The following is a 22,981-nucleotide window of genomic DNA, read 5'->3' on the forward strand; positions in this document are numbered from 1 at the left end:
ACTGTGGAAACAAATTGCTTTACAGGCAAGTAGGGCCAAGGTACAGTGTTTACAATGAAAATGCACAAACCTGTCAGTTTACAGTGGTTGCAGTGAATTTCTAAAGTCCCAGAAGACTATTGAGAATGTCATGCTTAGAATGTTGAGAATGTCATGTTGGAAACAGTAGTGCTTATGCAGTCACAGTCAAAGAGCTATACAACATGGAAACGGACCCTTCAGTCCCATTCATCCATACTAACCAAGTTTCCCAAACTAAACTAGTTCCATTTGTCTGCGTTTGGCCCATATCCTTCTAAATCTTTCCCATTCCTGTACCTGTCTAAAGGTCTTTTAAATGTTGTAACTGTACCTGCATCTACCACTTCTTCTGACAGTTTATTCCATATATGAACCACCCACTGTGTGGAAAAAAATTGCCCCTCAGGTCACTTCTAAACATTTCTCACCTTAGAATTCTCACCTTCTGTTTACAACTCCCCAACCCAAGGGAAAAGACCTTTGCTATTCATCTTGCCTATGGCCCTCGTGATTTTATAAATCTCTATAATGTTGCTCTTCAATCTCTTAAACTCTGGTGAAGAAAGTCCCATCCTGTCCCATCCAGCCTTTCCTTATAACTCAAACCTTTCAGATCTGGTAACACCTTTGTACATCCTTCATGCACCCTCTCCAATTTAATAATATTCTTCTTATAGCAGGACAACCAAAACAGTACTCAATAGTTGCTTCGCCAAGTCCTACACAACGTTGAAAATCTGAAACAAAAAAAGAAATTGCTGGAGAAACTCAACAGGTCTGGCAGCATCTGTGGGGAGATATTCTGTTCCATATGTTAAAGTTACAAATTAATGTCACTTTTCTTCCAGCTTTGATGTTCTTAAAAAGATTGAAAATGTTATCAAAGAAACACTCACATATCTTGCGAAGGGAGAAGCCCCAGTTATTTCTTTTGATAAACGATCATCCTGGGAAAATATTTGGTATGTTTTTATTAAAGTTATTCAATGTTCCAAATATTAAATACACATATGAAAAATGAAATGACCTGTGAACCTGATAGAAGTGAACCAATTCAGTTTCTAATCAAACCTACAATCTTTAAATACTTAAGCAGTTTTTATCAATATGCCCTTTTGCTTTTACAGTATACATGCTCTGAACTAATTACTTTGTCTTTCTTTAAAAATGCAGTCCTAAGTAAAATGAAATTTGTAGAATACAATGAGAACAGCACTACTACAGCATGATTCTACAGTTGCTATGCAGCATTCAGTAAATAAAAGGGTGGTGGTTAAATGTGAGTCTTTGACAGGGAAGGGTCATGTGGATGGGTCAGCCCCATTATGGTCAACAAAGAATAATTGAAGGCAAGTGTTGTGACTGACAGTGCTGTGAGCTACAGATAAGTAAACAAAGGAAGGGAGGTAACATGCACCATTGTCACAGCTAAGATAATGAAATGTGAGGCTGGATGAACACAGCAGGCCAAGCAGCATCTCAGGAGCACAAAAGCTGACATTTCGGGCCTAGACCCTTCATCAGAGAGGGGGATGGGGTGAGGGTTCTGGAATAAATAGGGAGAGGGGGGAGGCAGACCGAAGATGGAGAGAAAAGAAGATAGGTGGAGAGGAGAGTATAGGTGGGGAGGTAGGGAGGGGATAGGTCAGTCCAGGGAAGACGGACAGGTCAAGAAGGTGGGATGAGGTTAGTAGGTAGGAAATGGAAGTGCGGCTTGGGGTGGGAGGAAGGGATGGGTGAGAGGAAGAACAGGTTAGGGAGGCAGAGACAGGTTGGACTGGTTTTGGGATGCAGTGGGTGGTCGGGAAGAGCTGGGCTGGTTGTGTGGTGCAATGGGGGGAGGGGACGAACAGGTCTGGTTTTGGTATGCAGTGGGGGAAGGGGAGATTTTGAAGCTGGTGAAGTCCACATTGATACCATTGGGCTGCAGGGTTCCCAAGCGGAATATGAGTTGCTGTTCCTGCCACCTTCGGGTGGCATCATTGTGGCACTGCAGGAGGCCCATGATGGACATGTCATCTAGAGAATGGGAGGGGGAGTGGAAATGGTTTGCCCAGTGGTATCAATGTGGACTTCACCAGCTTCAAAATCTCCCCTTCCCCCACCGCATCCCTAAACCAGCCCAGTTCGTCCCCTCTCCCCACTGCACCACACAACCAGCCCAGCTCTTCCCCTCCACCCACTGCATCCCAAAACCAGTCCAACCTGTCTCTGCCTCCCTAACCTGTTCTTCCTCTCACCCATCCCTTCCTCCCACTCCTAGCCGCACCTCCATCTCCTACCTACTAACCTCATCCCACCTTCTTGACCTGTCCGTCTTCCCTGGACTGACCTATCCCCTCCCTACTTCCCCACCTATACTCTCTTCTCCACCTATCTTCTTTTCTGTCCATCTTCGGTCTGCCTCCCCCTCTCTCCCTATTTATTCCAGAACCCTCACCCCATCCCCCTCTCTGATGAAGGGTCTAGGCCCGAAACGTCAGCTTTTGTGCTCCTGAGATGCTGCTGGGCCTGCTGTGTTCATCCAGCCTCACATTTCATTATCTTGGATTCTGCAGCATCTGCAGTTCCCATTACCATTGTCACAGCTTCTCGTTTGTGATTTTGCTACAGTAAGAGATTCAGAGAGATTTGCGAGACATGTGAAGGTCATAGTAAGGCTGGGTATAGATCTAGTAGATGACAACGTATCAAAGGAAGTTGAAATGAAAGGAATGTTCAAGATGAAGTGGTAGAGTTGGTTTTGGGGACAGAAGGGCACCTTGTCACTGATGGCAGTTTTGAAAAAAAGAGAAACAGTGCTGACACAGGTACCATTTAGAGTATTTGATTGCATGGAACGCAAGAGGAAAGGTTGAGTGATCAAATGGCTCAAGAGATTTGGATATGTGTCTAATCGTCATAATGAACTCAGAAGGGGCATAGTGAAAGACAGAAGCATGTTTCAGTTTTTAATGTAGTACATTGGTGAGCCTTCACATGTTCAAATTCTGACTGTAATGTACATCCACTGTGAGACATTAATTGAACTTTAAGGACACATGTGACAAGTAAACATTGGGATTGGCAATGGCTGAAAAAATATGTGCAGGATGAGAGAAGGCTAACAAAAACACCTGATGTGGATGTGTTTTGCGTTTTGACAGGTTTGATGGCAATGTTGGTTTGCAAATGCTATCTGATTCTGCAATGAGCAAAGTAAAATGCAAATGCTCCAGATCAATCCACAGGTTTGGTAAGTAATTATTGCAGCAATAACTGCTAACACAAATATAGAGAAATTGCTTGCAAGACTTGTGTGCATGTGCATTCAAATGGGGACCATCCTACACTTCCCACCATAGCCATGCAGTGTGCCTGGTGATTTACATGAATCATCTTCACTGTTTTGGACATTTAGAATTTTATGGGGCTTGGGCAGAAGAGGAGGCTTGGAAACAAAATCGAGGAAGGGGAGGTCAGAAATTGGAGGTGCATTTCTTTTATTCATACATGGAATAAGGGCATCACTGGCTGGGGGAGCAAATATTGCCCATCCCTTAATTGCCCCTTGACCTGAGTGGCTTGCAAGGGCCATTTTAGAGGCTGGTTAAATAAAGCACATGTAGGGCAGACCAGGTAAGGATTACATATTTTATGCCCTGAAGCATATTAATGAATGCATGGGTTTTCACAACAATGGTTATATGGTCCCCATTCAGCCAACTTTGTTGAATTCAAATTTTACCATTTGCCGTGGATCAGATTCCATGTCCCAGAATTAGTCTTGGATTCTGGGTTACTAGTGCACTTAATGGTAGATGGTGCAGTAAAGCAGAAAGAGTGAGGAAGACAATATAAATAAATGATCCAAATTTTGAAAAGCGTGCAGAATCATTGAGGCCTCAGGGTATATATAAATATACTTCTAAATGTGCCAGCAAAAATAAAATAAGCTCTTAAAATGCCAGCAGGATCTATACTTTATTAATTGAAGCATGGAGTGTAAAAGTGAGAAAACTATGTTGAACCTTTATTCAGAAATAAATCAGGTTTCAGTTGGGTTCATTGCCAACAATTTTGGAGGAGTGTAAACATATTAGAGAGAGTGCAAACTGAGGTACCTCTAGTTATACAGAATGTATGGCACAAACAGGCCATTAAGTCCAACTCATCTTTGCTGGTATTCATGCTTCTCTCCAGCCTTCTACCATCTTCACTTTGGAATAATTGTTAGAAATGAAAAGGTAATTCTGTATTCCTATCAACTAACGTTTCATTACATTTACAGTTATCTTGATACTCAAACATTTCAAAATCTTCTGGTCAGAATCCTATCTTCTTCTCATAATACACAAGTTCATCTGAAGTCATGCTGCTCGTATTTCAATTCACAGGCTGTCCAATTGACTCATTAATGTTCTCCACTGGCTCTTAATCCACCTTACCTCAATCACAGTATTCTTCTAATGTTGAAATGCATGCTTGCCAGGCTCCTTTCCATCTTAATTTAGGAGCATGAGCACTATGTCCTCTAAATTCTGTAATATATATAATCTGAAAACTGTGGCTTAAGCAGGATGAAATTACATATTCATACAGACTGTTAAGGATGGAGTCCCAAAAATCCAATCTGATCTACTGTTGCACGAATTAATAAGGCTAACAAACTACCTAAAACATAGATTATTAATCTTGAGGGATCATGCTAAGCACACAATAGCTGCCAGTTGCCTTTGTTACCATCAAATCTGATTTAAAGACAAATTTTTTAACTATGTCCCCTCAACTGCTCTTCATGTTGCTCCTTGTCAATATCATCTATAGACACGTGGTTAAACCTCTTACACATGATATCATTCCAGATTCACTTTCTTTCCCCTAACTCCTTTGCAATATGTGGCTTTTTTGTCTGTTATTCAATGCTGAATGACTAGTTTCCTCCAGAGCATACTATTACCTTTAACCCCTTCAATTAACTGGCTTGTTAACACTGAATCACTGTTCTCCAGGTCATTGTCTCAAAACTGTTTGCAAACTCAGCCTACTATTTAACTTCACTTTGAGCTTATGAAGTTGTCTGTTTTGCATCGTAAATGGCAACTAACCATTGTAGTATCACCAAAGTACACTGTCTTAGCCCATCTGCTCCTGAATCTTCTGAACAAATCTTTGTCATTTCCAGACATGATTTGATTTGATTTGATTTATTATTGTCACATGTACCGACATACAGTGAAAAATATTGATTTGCATGCTAACCAGACAAATCATACTTCACGTGAGGCAGCATGGTGGCTCAGTGTTTGGCTCTGATGCCTCATAGTGCTGGTCACCCCAGTTCAACTCCAGCCTCGGGTGACTGTTTATGTGGAGTTTGCACATTCTCCATGTGTCTGAGTGGGTTTCCTCCAGGTGTGCCAGTTTTCTCCTTTCCAGTCTAAAGATATGCTGGTTAGGTGGATTGGCCATTCTAAATTGCCCATACTGGCTGAGAATGTGTAGGCTAGGTGGATAGCCATGGGAAATGCAGAGTTTCAGGGATAGGAAAGTGGGATGCGAATGGGTGGGATACTCTTTGGAGGGTCTGTGTGGACTTGATGGGCCGAATGGCCTGTTTCCATACTGTTGAGATTCCATGATCTATGATACATAAGTACATCAGGGTAATAGAACAGAATGCAGAATATAGCATACAGAGAAAGTGCAGAGAAAGATCAACTCTAATATATAAGAGGACCATTCATAAATCTGATAATAGTGAGTAAGAACCTGTTCTTGAATCTGTTTGTACGTGTTTTCAAACTTATGTATCTTTTGCCCAAAAGAATAGGGTGGAAGAGAGTATAACTGGGGCGGGAGTTGTCCTTGATTTTGTTGGCTGCAATCCTGAGGCAGTGGAAGACGTAGATGGAGTCAGTGGATGGAAGAGATAGTAGGAATTGCAGATGCTGGAGAATCTGAGATAACATGGTATAGAGCTGGATGAACACAGCAGGCCAAGCAGCATCAGAGCTTGGCCTGCTGTGTTCATCCAACTCTACACCTTGTTATCTCAATGGATGGAAGGCTGGTTTTCATGATGGCCTACATTCACTACTCTCTATATTTTCTTGCATTCTTGGGCAGAGCAGTTGCCATACAAAGCTGTGATGCATCTGGATAGGATGCTATCTGTGGCGCATCTAATAATGTTGTTAAAAGTCGTTGTGGACTTGCTAGATTTCCTGAGCCTTTTGAGGATGTAGAGGCATTGATGTGCTTTCTTGACTGTAGATTGAGATGGCTAGAGCAGGAGAAGTGGTTGGTGATATTCACTCCGAGGAACTTGAAGCTCTCAACCAACTCCACCTCAGCACCATTGACACAAACAGGAGTGTTTCCTTCACTTTGCTTCCTGAAGTCGATGACCGGCTCCTTCGTTTTGCTGACATTGAGGAAGAGATTGTTAACTGTACACCATACCACTAAGCTGCCTATCCCTTTCTTCTACTCTGTCTCATCTTTATTTGAGATCTGACCCACTTCAGTGGTGTCATCAGCAAATTTGTAAATTGAGTTAGAACTGAATTTGGCCACACAGTCATAAGGAATAATGAGTATAGGACAGGGTTGAGTATGCAGCTTTGTGGGGCACCAATTCTGAGGACTGTTGTGGAATAGGTATTGTTATCTGTCCTTACTGATTGCACCCTGTGTACCAGGAAGTCACAGATTCAGTTGCACAGAGGGGAACAGAGCCCTAGGTCTCAGAGTTTGGGGATAATTTTTGTTGGAGTTATGCTGTTGAAGGCAAAGCTAAAGTCAATCAATAGGAATTTGAATTGGATGTCCTTGCTATCCAGATGTTTCAGGGATGAGTGTAGGGCCAGGGAGATTTGTGACGGTCGATGAAGTGTCGTAGTCCAACCAGGCTGTGAGGAGGCTGGAGTTCATGTATGTCATTACTAACCTCCTGAAACACTTCATATTGGTCAATGTTAGAGCTACTGGGCGATAGTCATTAAGGCACATTGCCTTATTTGTCTTTGGCACTGGGATGATAGTGGCCTTCTTGAAGCAGATGGAAACCTCACATCATGGTAAGGAGAGTTTAAGGGTGTCTGCAAATAGTCCCGCCAGCTGGTCTGCGCAGGATTTGAGTTCACGTCCAGTTGCTTTAATTTTTATTTGTTTCACTGCCTGTTCACTGCTGCAAACACTTCACCTTATCCAAACTTTCACAGCTCATATCACCACCTGCATGAAGTGTTGCTCACCCAGTGTCATTGCCTCCGTCATTTTAAATCTTGTGTTCTCATGTGCATATATTGTATTTGTATGTGTACATGGTTTTTTGGACTTGCTCCAACATGTACAATCCTTTAACTGTTTCCCAACTCACCAATCTTCTTATTGTGATCTCTTGTGCATGTATCCTTTCTTTACTCTTAACAATAACGGCCCTTCTTTCAACTCTCCTTGTCTCCATCCCTCCTCCTCAACACCTTTCTTCAAACCTATCTTCAAGGTTTTGGTCACTTAGAATTTGTCCTTCTTTGGTTTAATATACATATCCTTGTGATAAGTTTCGGAAATGATTTGGAATATTTTCAACGGTGCTTATATATAAATGTTTATTGTTGTTTATATGTGAATTATTGAGATATTTTAATGTTTCAAAAAACTGTAATATAAGACTGCCAAATATCCTGCTCTAAAATCAGTGCTAAAAGCTATAAAGAACTGGTCTGATGTGTTTTCTCATGATTTATTTAAGAGGCTCAGATTTGAGAATGATTGTGTGACAGTATGGCCTGTGTTTGGCCATTAGAAAATGCATGCAGAATGATAGTTTTCGGATGAAACAAGCCTCTGGCATTAATAACATTTTGCCTTGCAGCTCTAATACTTAAGACTCTGGCGATGATCTACAAGTTGGTGCAGAGCAATACTTATGCAACCAAAAGGTGACCATGTTGAGATGATATTTCAAAATAGATATAACATGGAACTTAGCAAAAGAATATATGTAATAGAATGTTGACTGTATCATCTACTTGTCATCTTACTATGTCAATTTTCAGTAAAAGATAAATAAAAGTTGGCAACTGGTTATCAGTGTAAATCAATAACCCCTTTCAGTGAAGTTGAAATTCTTTGTGCTAGCAACAATATATGTTCAATTCAGAATGGTGTATGACTTGGAGCAGAGCTTTGTCAAGAACACTGATTTGAGCAACTCCTGTTGAGTTTCCTCTGATTTCCTCTAACTGCAATTTTCCTGGGACTCCCTGATGCTATACTTGGTCAAATGCTGCCTTGATGTCAAAAGCAGCCATTCTCACCTCATCTGTGGAGTTCAGCTGTTTTGTCCATGTTTGGATCAAAGTCATAGTGAAGTCATAGTGAAGTCCCTGGTAGAATCCATCAGTGAACAAATTATTTTTTTGTAAGTGCCACTTGTTTGCAGTATTGGTGATACTTTCCATCACTTTGCTGATGATGAAGTGCACACTGAAAGCACAATAATTGACCAGGTTGTATTTGTCATGCATTTTCTGCACCTGACATACCTGGGCAATTTCCATATTTTTGCATGGATGCCAGTGTTTTTCATTTTGCTATAACAGCTTGACTACTAGGTGTTGCTAGTTTTGAACCACAAGTCTTCAAGCCTATTGCTGGAATATTGTAATGGTTCATAGTCTTTAGAGGAAGGAAAGTGAGGAACATAATAAAAATTAAGGAAGAGTTATCTATAGTTGCAGCAGATGAGTTCAAACTTTTAATACTTCAAGTGCATGAGTATTAAACAGAAAAAATAAATCTCTTTGAGATAAGCTCAACTGGGTCTTGTTGAAAGTATAATATCAGATGCACTTAGAATTGCAACAATCTTTGTAAGCTGTAGTGAGATATATTGATTCCAGTACAAAAACTGCAACGGCTTGTGTTTTAGTAAAAGGTCACTTTGGCAAGACAAATTGTGATCAATCCAGCCAGGTTGCTTTTGGGAATCTGACACGTCTGGTACTTATGTAAACTGGACATTTCTTCATAACAGTTGGGACGACTAGAATATAAGCACAATGTGAGAGGTCCTGAGTTCAGGTCTTGAATGACATCTCCAGATATGATGTACAATATACCCTGATGCAGCTTACAACATTGTTGCCATTCTGAAACCGTCTTGTGCTCTAGTTTCGCAAGGCCAAGACTAGCTCATTTCTCAGGAAGAAAGCGAGTGTTATACTTTGATGTTCTGAAAGTGATTAGAATTTCAACTCATCTGCTGAAATTGTAGATATCTTTGTTAAACATTATGCGCTTGACTTTCGTTCCAGTGCTCTCCTATCTCTGCTACAACTTCAAAACCTTTTTTTCATAAACTTCAAAACAGCTAAAGCAGTTCTTTTTCATCAACAATATAACAATACAGTAGTCAGAGATTAGTAATAACCACTTATTCTAAGACAATTTCATTAGTTTAAACCCCTTTTCTTAGGAATTTTGCTTAGCATACACTTCCTCATTGAAAGATTTCTCTACTGTTTGGAGCTTAATATGTGCTTTTCTCTTGAATGGCTCCCAGTACCAATTAAAGAAAATTAAAATCAAAGCCCAGAAAGTTTTCTCCTTATGCTGTCGTTCTGTATGAACTGGAAACAGTAATGACTGCAGATGCTGGAAGCTAGAGTCAATAAATGTGGAGCTGGAAAAGCACAGCTGGTCAGACAGCACCCGAAGAGCAGGAAAGTAAGCATTTCAGTCTGAAATTCGTTGCCCTGATGAAGGTTTTCAGTCCAAAACATTGAGTTTCCTGCTCCTTAGATGCTGTCTGACCGGCTGTGCTTTCCCAGCTCCTCATTTATTGACTCTAGTTCCCCACAAACTCTGGGTAACATCCTCTCACTTGGAATTGAGTATTTTAAGCGAATTATTAATTCCTAAAATGCATAGACAACTCCTATGATAACAAAGTGTGGAGCAGGCTGAGCAGCATCTTAGGAGCACAAAAGCTGACGTTTTGGGCCTAGACCCTTCATCAGAAAAGGGGGATGAGGAGAGGATTCTGAAATAAATAGGGAGAGAGGGGGAGGCGGACCAAAGATAGATAGAGGAGAAGATAGGTGGAGAGGAGAGTAGGGGTGGGGAGGTAGGGAGGGGATAGGTCAGTCCAGGGAGGACAGACAGGTCAAGGAGGCGGGATGAGGTTAGTATAGGTAGGAAATGGAGGTGCGGCTTGAGGTGGGAGGAGGGGATAGGTGAGAGGAAGAACATGTCAGGGAGGTGGTAACGATCTGGGCTGGTTTTGGGATGCAGTGGGGGGAGGGAAGATTTTGAAGCTTGTGAAGTCCACATTGATACCATTGGGCTGCAGGGTTCCCAAGCGGAATATGCTGTTCCTGCAACCTACATGTGGCATCATTATGGCACTGCAGGAGGCCCAGGATGGACATGTCGTCCAAGGAATGGGAGGGGTAGTTAAAATGGTTTGCTCCTGGGAGGTACAGTTGTTTATTGCGAACCGAGCGTAGGTGTTCTGCAAAGCCGTCCCCAAGCCTCCGCTTGGTTTCCCCAATGTAGAGGAAGCCGCAGCGGGTACTGCGGATGCAGTATACCACATTGGCAGGCATGCAGGTGAACATCTGCTTGATGTTAGAAATCTGACAACTAACCTCGCAGTAAATATGTCACATCAAAGTGTTTTTTCTAAAATCTTCCCACCACCAAGATGAAATTGTTTGGCCTTAGTTTCAAGCTTAACCTTATACCCATCTTTGAACAAGTTCAGAAAGTTTGAAATTCTCCTCTCATCCAGCACCACCATGATGTACCTGAAAACATTCCTTTGGTAAAGCAGCTTGTTATACCAGTTGTGCATTATCATCCAGTATTATTATCATTCTGGTTTGTTTTGTTTCAGAGACCTATACTACAATGACACACAGTTGTTTGGATCACAGACAATTCTTGATGGTATTATCAATGATATAAGCTGCATGTTAAAAGTCCCACGCAGGTCTCTTCACGTAGTAAGTACTTAGCGCATCAACTTCTGCCCCTTTAAAACATAATAATTTAAGCCTGAAACATAAAGAAAACTTGGATATATCTCTAACATAACTCTTGTGTCAGGGCAATCAAGTTATCTGTAACAGTTCACCTGAAAACTGCTATAATTGCTTATTGTTATGGACCAATCCAGACACCCTCAAATTATTTCAAGAAGACCCTAACTTATGCTCATTTTGATGGTAGATCTGAAGTGCCATATTCCAGATGTAATATGATTGGTCAAAGCATTTGATGTTAAGCAAAACACTGCATCTGCAGTTCTTTCAGTTTTTATTACCATTTATTTAAACACTATAGTTAAAATACAAACAAAAGAAAGAGAAGTTTAGCATAATATAATTCTTGAAAACTTAACCAATAGATGCAATAGCTATTACTAATTAACTGTTCCAACATAGTAATATCCCATAAACACACCCCAAAAGTCTGGTCTATGAGAGCTGGCCACACCCACGTTGCTTCTACTGTTCCAACTTTTGTAAAATAATGTGGTTTCACAAATTGTTTACTTTCTTAAAGACAGATCAATACCTCTCCCTTACGACCTCTCTTCAAAAAAGGACAAAATAACCTCTTAAAGTGAGAGCATTGTCACATTTACTGGCTGTCAAAGAACGCGTCTAAATTATAGAATTGTTACTGCTTGAAACATTGAACAGCATAAATTTGAAAATTGTGAAATAGCAAAAAATGGAGAAAAGAGAGTCCATTAGGGATTTTCCATTTGAGTGCTATATGTGAGATTTTCTACATAAGCTGGCCACTTTCCTCCAAATAGTATCTAAATTTTGTCGATGCACGAAAAGTTAAAGGGTTCACCTCAGTATGTCATGTGTAGGAAATTGGAGAATATAGTACAGTCACTTACATTTCATCCACACATATGGATCTCTGTCTATAAGTGCAGTCATTAAGCAAGCATAATGTAACAGTATTCAAGGGGGACCACGATTACAAATATACCCCAGAACTGTATTAAAACTGAAATTACTAAAAAAAAGTGGTAAATGTGGCACTGGACAAAACTGAACTCTTATTAATTGTTGTCTGTCTCGTGAGACAATGATTTATGCCATGATGATTAACTTTATGATAAACATCACCTGCTGAGTCACAAGTCTATTTTGGCTTAATAATCTCGGCCACACTTACTGCTGAGGAAGGCAGTGGACTGAGAGTGTGTGGGATCACTGATCTCAGTTTTCTCTGTGTTCTCAGACACCCGAGCTTTTCATTTCTGCTCACCTCTTTGTCAGCTTCCAGAGTTCAGAGGCATTGATGTTGGTCTCCCAGTTGTCCATTCCAGTGTCTGTCATCTTTACATGTTGTTTACTAGTGTAAACAACATGTCCTGGAATTTTATTTGTTGTTGTGCAGATCTCCAATGTTAGTGCATAGCAGCAGCTTCTGAAAGCAGAAGCCATTTATTGGCATGCCATTTGACATGCATGGAGCTTCCCAGTGGAAATAAAAGGGAATGTTGCTTGTAAAAGAGGTCATTTGACCCAATGGCCAATTCGTCAAAGAGAAGATTTTTTAAATAAATGGCTGGACATAATCGACCTTTGACATTGAATAGCATTGGCATCACTGAATCATCTATGATCAACATTCCGGGGCTGCCATTGACCAGAAACTGAACTGGACTGCCCATTAAATATTGAGTCTACAAGAAGATGTCAGAGACTAGGAATCCTCCAGGAAATAACTCTCCTACTCAATCCTCAAAATCTGTCCAGCATCCACAGGAGGACATAAGTAAGCTTGCAGATGCCATGAAGATTGGTCAGGTGGTTCACAGATGGTTCACAACAAGGAAGAATGTCTTTGGTTACAGGAGGATGTAAACGGATTAGTCAGCTGGGCAGATCAGTGTCAGATGAAATTTAATTCTGGTAAGTTTGCAATGATGCGCTTTGGGAGAAGTAACAAGACAAGAGAGTATACAATAAATGGCATTCTAGCAAGGTCAGAGCAACAGAGGGAGTGCTTGTCCACAAATCCCTGAAGATGACAAGACTGGTTAATAGGGTAGTTAAGGGATATGGGACCCTTGCTTTTATCAGTCAAGGCATAAATTATAAGAACAAGGAGGTTATTACTGGAGCTGTACAGGTCTTTGTATAGGCCATAGTTGGAGTACTATGTACAATTCTGGCCATTGCACTGTCTGAATGATGTAATTGCACTTGACGGGGTGCAGAGGAGATTCATCTAGATGTAGCCTGGAATGGAACATTTCAGCACTGAAGAGAGGCTGGATAAACTTCGTTTACTTTGGAGCAGAGATGTTTGAGGGAGACCTGATAGCATTGTATAAGATTATAAGGACATAGCTAGGGTGAGTAGAAAGCAGCTGTCGCCCTTTAGTTGAAGGGCTAATAACAAGGCATAATTTTAAGTTGAAAGGAAGGAAGTTCAAAGGGATTTGAGGAAAATATTTTCACACAGTGGGTGATGGGAGTATGGAATATACTGATTGGAAGAATAGTAGAGGTAGGAAGCCTCACAACTTTTAACATGGTCACTTAATTGGCACCACATCCATAAACAGTCACTTTCTCCACTGCCAATGCTCAGAAACAGTAGCATGTGCAATTTGCAAGATGCACCACATGTATTTATCATAGTTTCTTGTACAGCACATTCCAAATTCCAGTCACATCCTCCTAAAAGGACAAGGACAGCAAATGCATGGGAACACCACCCTCTGCAAGTTTCCCTCAAAGCTACTCACCAGCCTGATTGGAAACATATTGTTGTTCTTTCATTGGTTCTGGGTCAGAATCAAGGCATTTCCTTTGTAATGACATTGTAGGTGTATCTCCAGCATATAGACTGCAGCAATTCGAGAAGGCAGCTCACCAGCACCTTATCAAGGCCAACAAGGGTTGGGCAAAAATGCTGATCCAGCTAGTAAAGCCCACATCTCATGAATGAACAGAAGAAAAGGCATTTTGAATCGTTAGGATATGCTGAAGCAAAAATGTACTCCAGAGCAGTATTGCTTATTGATGACTTTTTGACTCAAATTATTGGATCATGGACTTGGGAATTTCTCTCATTTAAAAGGGCTTTATGATTAAAGCAGTATTTTGTGATCGTCGCATTGTTATTTGTAGGACCTTCGTGTATATATTTATCACTATTCTTCAAAAGCATTTCCTTGACGTGAAGTGCTTTGGGACAGTCTGAAATCATAAAAGATGCTGTATAAATGTAAGAATTTATTTAGAAAAGTGAGTTTTGTTTTTGTTTTATTATAGCTCTCTACTTCAAAAGGCTGCATTGCAGGTGATCTGTGCTATACAGAGGAAGATGGCAACAGAGTGAACTGTGCCTGCAATTCAACTGTATGTACTAAGTTTATTTAAGATTGTTCCAAATTACTAAAGATTGTATCAAAAAAGTTAAACAAGATACAGAAATCAACAAATAAGGATGTGACCAGGTAAAGGTGATGAACAGCAAGAAACTGCTGTCTTATCCGTTCTGCCTCCAAAGCTGTAATATCAGATTGTGCAAATACCTCCCATAAAAAAGATCTAAGCATTATGAAGGCCAATTAAACAGTGGCTACGTGTGCTTTTATTAGAACAGTTCCTATGCTGCAAAAGTGTCCTGTGCAGCCAAATTGTTTTAATGACCGTAAGACATAGGTGTAGAAATTAGGTCGTTCAGCCCATCGAGGCTGCTCTGCCATTGAATCATGGCTGATAAGTTTCTCAACCCCTTTCTCCCCATAACCCTTGATGGCCTTGACAATCAAGAACCTATCGACCTCTGTCTTAAATGTACGCAATGACCTGGCCTCCACAGCCTTCTGTGACAGTGAACTCTATAGATTTGTAACTCTGGCTAAAGAAGTTTCTCTTTATCTCTGAAATAAGAGGTCTTCCTTTTACTCTAAGGTTGTGCCCTCATGTCCTAATCTGTCCTACCAGTGGAGTCATCTTCCTAACATCCACTCTGTCCAGGCCACTCAGTATTTTGTAAGTTTCAACTAAAATCCCCACCCCCCCCAACTTAACTCCATCGAGAATGAACTCAGAGTCCTCAAACCTTCTTCATATGTTAAGCTTTTCATTCCTGGGATCATTCTCATGAACGTCCTCTGTGCCCCTTCAGGGCCAGTACATCTTTCCTGAGATATAGTGCCCAAGACTCCAAATATGGCCTGATCAGAGCCTCGTAGATCCTTGGAAGTGTATCCCTGGTTTTCTATTCAAGTTCTCTCAAAATAAAGACGACATTGCGTTTGCCTTCCTGACAACTGACTTAACCTGCAAGTTTACCTTGAGACAATCCTGGACGAGAACTCCCAAATCTCTTCGCACTTCTGACTTCTGAATTCTTTCCCCATTTAGAAAATAGTCCATGCTTCTATTCTTCTTACTAAAGTCCATGACCTCACACTTTCCCATGTTGTACTCCATCTGCCACTTCTTTGCCCACACTCCTAACCTGTCCAGATCCTTCTGTAGCCTCCCCGCATTCTCAACACTACCTGTCCTTCTACCTATCTTTGTATCATCTGTAAGCGTAGCCAGAATGCCCTTAATTCCTTCATCTAGATCATTAATGTGTAAAGTGAAAAGGTGTGGTCCCAACACTGACTCTTGTGGAACACCACTTGTCAAAGCTGCCATCCTGAGAAGAATGCTTTTATTCCTACTCTCTGGCCGAAGGCAGTCTTCTATCCATGCTAGTACCTTGCCTCTCACACCATGGGCCCTTATCTTTCTCAGCAGCTTCCTGTTAGCACCTTGTCAAAGGCTTTCTGTAAATCCAGGGTAGTTAATATCCATTGGCTGTCCTTGGTCTAACCTGCTCGTTACGTCTTCAAGAAAATCTAACAGATTTGTTAGGCATGACCTCCCCTTGATGAAGCCATGCTGACTTTGCCATATCTTACCATGCACTTCCAAGTATTCAGAAATCACATCCTTCACAATGGGCTCTAAAATCTTACCCAGGATGGAGGATAGGCTAACTGACCTGTAATTTTCAGTCTTTTGCTTTATTTGCCTATTAAACTGGGGTGTAGTCCATCTCGTCCTGGTGATTTATCCGCCTTCAGGCTAGTCAACTTTTCTAGCACCTTCTCCTTGGGTGATGGCCACGATACTCTGCTCTGCCCCAACTCTGAAATTTTTGGGATATTGCTCGTGTCTTCCACTGTGAATACTGACGCAAAATAATGATTCAGTTTCTTAGCCATTTCCTCGTTCCCCGCTACTATCTCTCCAGCGTCATTTTCCAGCAGTCCAATGACTACATTTGCCTCTCTCTTGCCCTTTATATGTCTAAAGAAACTCTTACAGTCCTCCTTTATATTCCTGGCTAGCTTACCCTCATATTTAATCTTCTCCCTCCTTATTTCTTTTGTGTTGCCCCCTGTTAGTCTTTGTAGGCTTCCCAATCGTCTGGTTTCCCACTGCCCTTCACCACATTATATGCTTTGTCTTTCACATTTGTGCTTTTCTTGACTTCCCAAATCATCCATGGTTGCCTCATCGTCCCTGTACCATGCTCTTTTTGCCTAGGGATTTCTTTTGCTGTGTTTCCTGAATTATGCCTAGAAACTCCCGCCATTGCTGTTCCACTGTTTTTCATGCTAGGCTCCTCTCCCAGTCAAATCTGCCCATCTCCTCACTCATGCCTCTACAGTTGCCTTTATTCACCTGTAATACCATTACCTCCGATTTTATCTTCTCCCTCTCAAATTGCAAAGTAAATTCAATCATATTGTGATTACAGCCTCCTAAGGGTTCCTTCCCCGAAAGCTCCCTCATCAATTCTGCCTCATTACACAACACGAAATCCAGCATTATGTAGAGCTGGATGAATACAGCCAGCCAAGCAGCATCTTAGGAGCAGGAAAGCTGATGTTTCGGGCCCAGACCCTTCATCAGGAATGAGGGAGGGGAAAGAGGTTCTGAAATAAATAGGGGGAGGCGGATCAAAGATGGATAGAGGAGAAGATAGGTGGAGAGGAGACAGACAAGTTAAAGGGGCGGGGATGGAGCCAGTAGAAGTGAATATAGGTGGGGAGGTAGGGAGGTCAGTCCAGGGAGGATGGACAGGTCAAGGGGCGGGATGAGGTTAGGAGGTAGGAAATGGGGGTGCAGCTTAAGGTGGGAAGATGGGATAGGTAGGAGGAAGAACAGGTCAGAGAGGCAGGGACGAGCTGGGCTGGTTTTGGGATGCGGTGGGGGAGGGGAGATTTTGAAGCTTGTGAAATCCACATTGATACCATTGGGCTGCAGGGTTCCCAAGCGGAATACGAGTTGCTGTTCCTGCAACCTTAAGGTGGCATTGTTGTGGCACTGTAGGAGGGCCAGGATGGACATGTCGTCTGAGGAATGGGAGGGGGAGTTGAAATGGTTCACAACTGGGAGGTGCAGTTCTTTATTGTGAACCGAGCATAGCAGTTCTGCAAAGCGGCCCCCAAGCCTCCGCTTGGTTTCCCCAATGTAGAGGAAGCCATAGTGGGTACAGTGGATGCAGTCTACTACATTGGCAGATGTGCAGATGAACATCTGCTTGATGTGGAAAATCTTCTTGGGGCCTGGGATGGGGGTGAGGTAGGAGGTATGGGGCAGGTGTAGCACTTCCTGCAGTTGCAGTGAAAAGTGGTGGGGCTGGAGGGGAGTGTGGAGCGGACAAGGGAGTCACAACGAGAGTGGTCCCTCCGGAAAGCAGACAAGGGCGGGGAGGGAAAAATGTCTTTGGTGGTGGGGTCGGATTGTAGATGGCGGAAATGTCAGAGGATGATGCGTTAGATCCAGAGGTTGGTGGGGTGGTATGTGAGGAGGAGGGGGATTCTTTTTTGTTTGTTATTATAGGGATGTGGTGTGAGGGATGAGTTGCGGGAAATGCGGGAGACACGGTAGTGGGCGTTGTTGACCACTGCGGGAGGGAAGTTGCGGTCCTTGAAAAACGAGGACATCTGAGATGTATGGGAGTGGAATGCCTCATCCTGGGAGCAGATGCGGCGGAGGCGAAGGAATTGGGAATAAGGGATAGCATTTTTGCAGGAAGGTGGGTGGGAGGAGGTGTATTCTCGGTAGCTGTGGGCGTCGGGCTTGAAATGGATATCGGTTTCTAGGTGGTTGCTGGCGATGGAGACAGAGAGGTCCAGGAAGGTGAGAGAGGTGTTAGGGATAGTCCAGATGAATTTAAGATTGGGGTGGAAGATGTTGGTGAAGTGGATGAACTGCTTGAGCTCTTTGTTGGAGCATGAGGTGGCGCCAATACAGTCATCAATGTAACAGAGGAAGAGGTGGGGTTTAGGGCCAATGTAGGTACAGAAGAGGGATTGTTCCACGTAACCTATAAAGAGACGGGCATAGCTTGGGCCCATGCGGGTACCCATGGCCACGCCTTTTGTCTGTAGGATGTGGGAGTATTTTATGTCAAGGTGGCAGGATGAGGTTAATAGATAGGAAATGGGGGTGTGGCTTGAGGTGGGAGGCGGGCATAGGTGAGAGGTTTTTAGGTCAAGGGGACAGGATGAGGTTAGTAGGTAGGAAATGGCGCCGTCCTCCCTGGATTGACCTATCTCTTCCCTACCTCCCCACCTTCACTCACCTTTACTGGCTCCATCCCCGCCTCTTTGACTTGTCTGTCTCCTCTCCACCTATCTTCTCCTCTATCCATCTTCGATCTGCCTTCCCCCTTTCTCCCTATTTATTTCAGAACCCCGTTCCCCTCCCCCTTTTCTGATGAAGGGCCTAGGCCCGAAACGTCAGCTTTTCAGCTCCTGAGATACTGCTTGACCTGCTGTGTTCATCCAGCTCTCCACCTTGTTATCTTAGATTCTCCAGCATCTGCAGTTCCTAGTATCACAAAATCCAGCATTACCTGTCCCCTAATGGGCTCCACCATGACCTTCTCCAAAAAGCCTTCTCGTAGACATTCCGCAAATTCCTTTTCTTGCAATCCACCAGCAACCTCATTTTCCCAGTTCACTTGCATATTGAAATCCCCTATGACCACCATAACTTTGCCTTTCTTACAACCCTTTTCTGTCTCCTGCTCCTGAGTACTACTTGGAGGCCTATATATAATTCCATCTATAGCTTTTTATTACCTCTGCAATTTCGCAACTCTACCCACACAGATTCTACACTATCTGATTCAACTTCATTTCTTACTATTGATTTAATTTCATTTCTTATCAATAAGGCAACCCCATTCCTTCTGCCCACCTGCCTATCTTTTCAATAAGATGTGCATCCTTGGATATTCAGTTCCCAATCCTGGTCGCAATAAAGGTCGCAATCCAAGTAAGGATTGAGGGAGAAAAATGTTATGATTTATTGCCTGATTATAAATGGATTTGCCATCTATCTCTCTTATTACTCGAGCTTGTTTGTAACTTTATGATTTTCTTTTCATCGTGTTGTGTTAGCCCTTGGATAAAAATTCACATTTATGGACTGAATGACACTCCAAACCACAAAATTAATCTCATACTGAACTATGTTGCTGTCATTGAGATACCTGAAGCAGCATTTGACTGCAAATACAGTGCACGTTATGTCATATCTTATTAAATGTGCAATGTTACTTTCAAAGTAACGTGCAAAGGCATGCAACGATATCTGCAGCATGGTGATAATTCAACACTTTCCTGGTAGAATTATGGATAAGATCTCAGGCAGGAAACCACAGACAACAGCTTTACGAAAAAGCACAAACTGGTGTTATGAAGATGCTGCACTATTTTTTTAAAGCGGTGTTAATTTGAACAAACTGAGAAGAGATACCTGGAATTTCTTGTAAGCAATTCATGGAAAGGACATCAGGATGTAATTTCTTTTCAGAACCACTTCTTAGGGTATACAGACAGTACATATTCAGAACTAATTTCTGAAGAAGGTTTTAGGCCCGAAACGTCAGCCTTCCTGCTCCTCTGATGCAGCTTGGCCTGCTGTGTTCATCCAGCTCCACACCTTGTTATCTCATATTCAGAACTGCTGGATTTACTGGAAATCTCATGCCTGAATTTATGGCTTTGATTTGAATGTTATTTGATATTCGGTTGGAGTAGATTCTGCTGAGAGGGAGATAAGCTACCTGGGTAATCCTCTACCTTTCTGGGAAAACTCTTGCGGAGAGCTGAGTATGAGACCTAAAAAATTGATGTTTTTCTGAAAAGCCTACAGCCTGTGGATTTTCAGCAATTCCTGGATAAACTGTGACACCCAGCTATGCAAGCTACCTGAAGCATTCTGAACATTTCATTCTTTATCCCTTTGCCATCAAGAGCTAACAGTTATTGACCAAAGTGTTCCCCTCCCACTCCACAAAATTAATTCCTGTAGATAAAGTTCAATTTTTTTCCCTTTAATTGGTATGTGTATGTTGTGTTTTTTAGGAAGTTAAGTACTTGTACTTTTCCAGTTCGCAATATATTGATCAACTTTATTGAATAAGTTATTTTTGCCAATAATAAATCAGTTATTCTAATTTGACTACATCAGTTACTAGATAAAGAATTCAAACTTATATGGTGACCAGCGGAGGGTGGGAATATAGAGCGACAGTGACTCATGAATGGCTTTCCTACACCAGTTGTAACATTCAAAGCATAATGTTAACCTTTGAGTCAGGAATGATGTAGGGACATTGGAAAGATTCTGAAACACAAAATAATGAAGCAATAAAGGGAATGATGTTTTTAAAGCTAATTAATGTTTCTTTTCCTTTAACAGGCTGTTCTTGTCCCATCGAATGTGGATGGGATACAAAGTATCCTTTTTATAACTAATAATCAAGATTAGATTAGATTCCCTACAGTGTGGAAACAGGCCCTTCAGCCCAACAAGTCCATACCGCCCCTTGAAGCATCCCACCCAGACCCATGCCCCTATAACCCACACACCCCGAACAATTTAGTATGGCCAATCCACCTAGCCTGCACATCTTTGGACCGTGGGAGAAAACCGGAGCACCCGGAGGAAACCCCCGCAGATACGGGGAGAATGTGCAATCTGCACACAGACAGTCACCCGAGGCTGGAATCAAACCTGGGTCCCTGGTGCTGTGAGGCTGCAGTGCTAACCACTGAGCCACCGTGCCGCCCATAAACCATTATAAACCGAGATAAATCATTAATACTAAATATTGTTGGTGACAATTTTATTCCTTTACTTCCTTAGCAGAGAATATTACATAGTGATATGTCTACTGAGTTGGTAATGTCATAACTTGATTATTGATTTATCAGTTTAATATGATCCCAGGTGATTCATTACACGTTGCTGTATTGGTGCACCTCCTTTTTAAAAAAAAAGTCATTCTATATTTTTGCCTTTTTTAATTTCCATATGTGAACATTTCAAATGAAATTTTTTTTGTGAATTGTCTCAATGTAGGTATTAACTTTTAAAAGGAAGAAGAGGTACTGTATAACAAATAAACTTAATAGAAACTTAATCAGGAACAAAAGAGAAGCGGGGTGGTAAGCCAAGAAAGATCAAATTAAATAAAGAGAAAGTAAATAGAGAAAGAGAAGACTAAGAATAACATGGAAAAAGAAATATCAGTACAAGGGAGTGAGCGCATGGCCTTAAAAAAACCCAGGGGACAGATTCACTCATACCGTATCAATAATTTATACAGTTCTGTCCTTGATATCAAAGGCATAGAAGCCTTCTGTTGGTATTGTATTGTTCTGTACGCAACTATAATATAGATGTTAACATGTTGATTGAATGCTCCAACATAAGACAGGAATTGTAGTATTCATTTACCGATATTTCCCAGGAGTAATTTGTATGTTAATTCACCTTAAATTTTAAGATTTAAAATCTGCTGCTAAATTTGTGCTTGTAGTGGAAAAAGATGCCACCTTCCAGAGGTTATTGGATGATGACTTTTGTACAAAGGTGTTGCCATGTATTATTATAACTGTAAGTGCCCTGATGTCTTTTTTCTGTTTCTTTTTTCACTATAAACCTGGCACTTATTGTTTCAGCATTCTTTAATTCATGTATTTGAGTTTCATTAAGGATGCTGTTTAGCCCTTTCTGTTCTTGAAACAGTACTAAATGTACATTATAACCTCTGCAGACCACGCCATTCAAGGAAATAGCAAAATCGATTATTACAAATGAGCTGTTGATAATTACAATTGTGAGTCACTTAAGGTGCTAAGAGAGCTTGGGAAGATTGAGAAAGGACTCATATATTTTCCTCCAATAAGTCCTTTCTACGTGAGGAAAGAAAGAGACAGAAGGAAATGCAATCCACTGAATGGAAATAGAAGTGTGCATTTAAGGAAATTACCTTAGGCATCTTCTGCGCGTCCTAACTGGGTATAGCTGTGCTGGTGTTTAGCAGAATCAGTTATTTGAGGTTCTTTTTGGAATCAGCTTGGTCTGACTCTATTTCCAAATTCCTAGGAAAACAGAAATGAAGAGGATGTTATGAGGCTGCCTCAGATTCACAACGAAAAATGTGTATGTTTGTGGCAAACTTAAAAATAAGTTGGTGCAGATATTCTGATGGCCAGGTAGTTGTCAGAACAGTGCAGACTGAGCTGCACATTGGGATGTCAGAAAATTCTTGACGCAGCAGACTCTGTGATAATTGCCCAGCACATTGAAACTTCCAGTAGGCATTCCTCCATGTGTAGAATTGACAAAATCATAAATTTCAGAAGGATGCAACTCAATTAAGCTTTGTTACCCAGGATAAGTTGGAAAACCTATTCTCATTCCTAACACCACTACACCCCACCCAATCCCCCAGATGAAATGCCCCCCAGACTCACTCATCAAACTGATCCCTTGAATCTGACCATCCCCTCTCCCATTAGATGTCAGACCTGACATTCCCCACCTGGAAAAACCTGATAGCCCCAACTCCAGAGCGCCAGACATACATTCCTCACCAACCCAACCTGAGT

The 22,981-nt window shown here is 41.7% G+C and overlaps 1 protein-coding gene across 1 annotated transcript in view; it reads left to right on the top strand.

Moving 5' to 3' along the window:
• Nucleotides 1-22,981, top strand: part of spo11 (SPO11 initiator of meiotic double stranded breaks) — a 53,583-nt gene that overhangs the window by 1,210 nt on the left and 29,392 nt on the right. The window contains exons 2-8 of the mRNA XM_048550159.1: nt 870-983; nt 3,168-3,256; nt 7,883-7,949; nt 10,910-11,018; nt 14,328-14,414; nt 20,784-20,820; nt 21,874-21,983. Coding sequence (XP_048406116.1) covers nt 870-983; nt 3,168-3,256; nt 7,883-7,949; nt 10,910-11,018; nt 14,328-14,414; nt 20,784-20,820; nt 21,874-21,983 — 613 coding nt within the window. The remainder of the gene's footprint in view (nt 1-869; nt 984-3,167; nt 3,257-7,882; nt 7,950-10,909; nt 11,019-14,327; nt 14,415-20,783; nt 20,821-21,873; nt 21,984-22,981) is intronic.

The sequence above is a fragment of the Stegostoma tigrinum genome, chromosome 19, assembly GCF_030684315.1.
Source record: "Stegostoma tigrinum isolate sSteTig4 chromosome 19, sSteTig4.hap1, whole genome shotgun sequence".
NCBI lineage: Eukaryota > Metazoa > Chordata > Chondrichthyes > Orectolobiformes > Stegostomatidae > Stegostoma > Stegostoma tigrinum.